At 52.1% G+C, this 2,423-nt stretch overlaps 1 protein-coding gene across 1 annotated transcript; it reads left to right on the top strand.

Annotated features, from left to right (window-relative positions):
- Positions 1–622: 622 nt before the first annotated feature.
- Positions 623–1,771, top strand: LOC103630630 (probable WRKY transcription factor 24). The gene is made up of 2 exons (XM_008651675.2): positions 623–1,121; positions 1,243–1,771. The coding sequence occupies exons 1-2, from the start codon at positions 667–669 to the stop codon at positions 1,442–1,444; spliced, it is 657 nt and encodes a 218-aa protein (XP_008649897.1). The 5' UTR covers positions 623–666; the 3' UTR covers positions 1,445–1,771.
- Positions 1,772–2,423: the final 652 nt, after the last annotated feature.

Here is a 2,423-nt window from a genome sequence, read left to right on the forward strand (position 1 = left end):
TAGAACTCCTGTTATATATAAAGATGTGACATTCGATCCTGTGCCACTATACATCATATGTGTGAGACTTGGTCCCAGTATATCTGGTGTTTATGTTCGCGCCCGGGTCTTGGTGCCCCTAAAACCCGGGTGTGACACCGTTGCAACGCACGGGCATTATAGTATATTGTGAGTTTGTTGAATTTGTTGCCTTCAAGCCCATTCAAAATCATGCATAGCCCAATTCAACAGAAGACGATGGTAGTACTGAGAGCCATTTACCCAGAGCCCATATTTGTAGTGCGTATATTTGAACACTGAAATGCGTATATTTGAATTGAACACTGAAATCCGTATATTTGTACACTGGACGACGCAAACGTGGACTGCCAGTATCGGAAGAGGTAAAGTAGAATATTTGGGTGGACGGGCAGTTGAGCTGCACCCATGCCAGTGGTTGAGCTGTGGTTGCTGCTGCCTTCTGCTGCACCTCCGGTCGATCTGGTCGCTTCCAACGTCTGCGCGCCCAACGCTTCTCACCTTCCGTCGCCTTCCCTCTCACACGCACCCACCCGCCGCCAGTCACAGCTACCACGCAGCTGCACCGTGCACCCACCCGTGACCTATATATCCCGCGGCGCCGGCTCTCTTGACCTCTCGCCGCCGGCGCGCGCGCTGTTCCTGTCGATGGAAAACTTGCCGCTCCTTGGAGGCATCCGGCAGCAACCAAACACTCAGCTGGCTACTGCTACGTGCCTCGCTGCGCCGCAGCCGGAGCAACATGCGTGCAGGGATGCGACGACGACGACGTCTCTCGTCGTTCCGGCCATGAGTTTCCCGCCGGCTGCCGTGGACTGGGCGTCGCTGCTTCTCCCGCGCAGCACGTCGGGGGGCGCGAACGAACTGGAGAGCGGCGGCGGTATCGCTGAAACGGTGGCCGGGAGCAGCGCTAGCGCGACGACGGCAGGAGAGGGGGATAACAATAAGACCGGAAAGGCCGGGAGGGGCGGCGGCAGGGGGAAGAAAAAGGCGAGCCGACCACGGTTCGCGTTCCAGACGCGGAGCGAGGACGACGTCCTCGACGACGGTTACCGGTGGCGGAAGTACGGGCAGAAGGCCGTCAAGAACAGCGCGTTTCCAAGGTGGATCGTCTCTTTATCGATGCTCATGCATGCATGCATGTCTCTTGTACTATATATGCTAGCTTCAATCGTGTGCTGTGGAAACTGGAAACAACGCAATGTTGGCATGCATGCAATGCAGGAGCTACTACCGGTGCACGCACCACACGTGCGAGGTGAAGAAGCAGGTGCAGCGGCTGGCCAAGGACACGAGCATCGTGGTGACCACGTACGAGGGCGTGCACAACCACCCGTGCGAGAAGCTCATGGAGGCGCTCAGCCCCATCCTCAAGCAGCTCCAGCTCCTCTCGCAGCTCCAGTCCTGCACTAATCAACTCCTCTGAATATCCACCTGGTCTGACGACACAGCTGGCAGCCTATTAGCCTAGCTGGCCACCATCAGCGTACGTGATGAGCTAATGCAAATTTACTGCTAAGTGTACAAAACAAACTGTTGATCGATCGATCGGCAGTGGTAACGACACAAGGAACGACTGTCTCTCTAAATTACTACAGCGTGTAGCTGGTCTTATACAGATGATTCAACAGATATGTACGTGATTCATGCATATACACAGATGATTCAACAGAAATGTATGTCCGCGGATCAGCGTCCTTTGTAATGAAGCCGTAATTTATTTGCACAATTTAAGGGCTGTTTGGTTTGCTAACTTTTATGTCATAAGCTTCTTCAATTCGAGCGACTAAGCTTAGTCAGAGTGTGACGACTTAGATAGTAAACTAAACAGACCTTAATTTCTCCTGCTATTGAATAGCCTTTTATTAGAAATCTCTAACATGCATGATGTCAAGATGATGAATACGGAATATATCATTGTTGTCATACATATGCCATGCATGAAGATTGGCCGGTCCCCTTATAAACCTGGCAAGTCCCAGCACATGCTGCACCACGCACGACTCACGCCGCCACCGTACCCTGCCATGCGATGGATCGATCGCCAAGACGACATGGCTTCCAGATTAGCATTGCCGAAGTGAACCATGCATGACGAGGACGCGGATGCCCTGCTGCAGATGACTTCAACCGATCAAACAAGTTTCAATCCGACAAGGTGAATCATGAAGGGCTCCAGTTTGATGCTCCCTGTGTTTTCCTCTCTTGCATATGGAGGCCATGACGAGGACACGTCAGTGGTGCTGGAGCATATATCCCTGTTTGAGGTCGTAGAAAGAAGGAAGGCTTGGGGAAACTAAAAGAAAAATAGACTACTCAACACCACCAGACGAGTCCAGAGAGACATCAGATAAAACCAAGATATGAGTGGTACTATATCAAGAAGGGCTACCAAGATAGAGTAC

Source organism: Zea mays, chromosome 6 (genome assembly GCF_902167145.1).
Source record: "Zea mays cultivar B73 chromosome 6, Zm-B73-REFERENCE-NAM-5.0, whole genome shotgun sequence".
NCBI classification, from domain to species: domain Eukaryota; kingdom Viridiplantae; phylum Streptophyta; class Magnoliopsida; order Poales; family Poaceae; genus Zea; species Zea mays.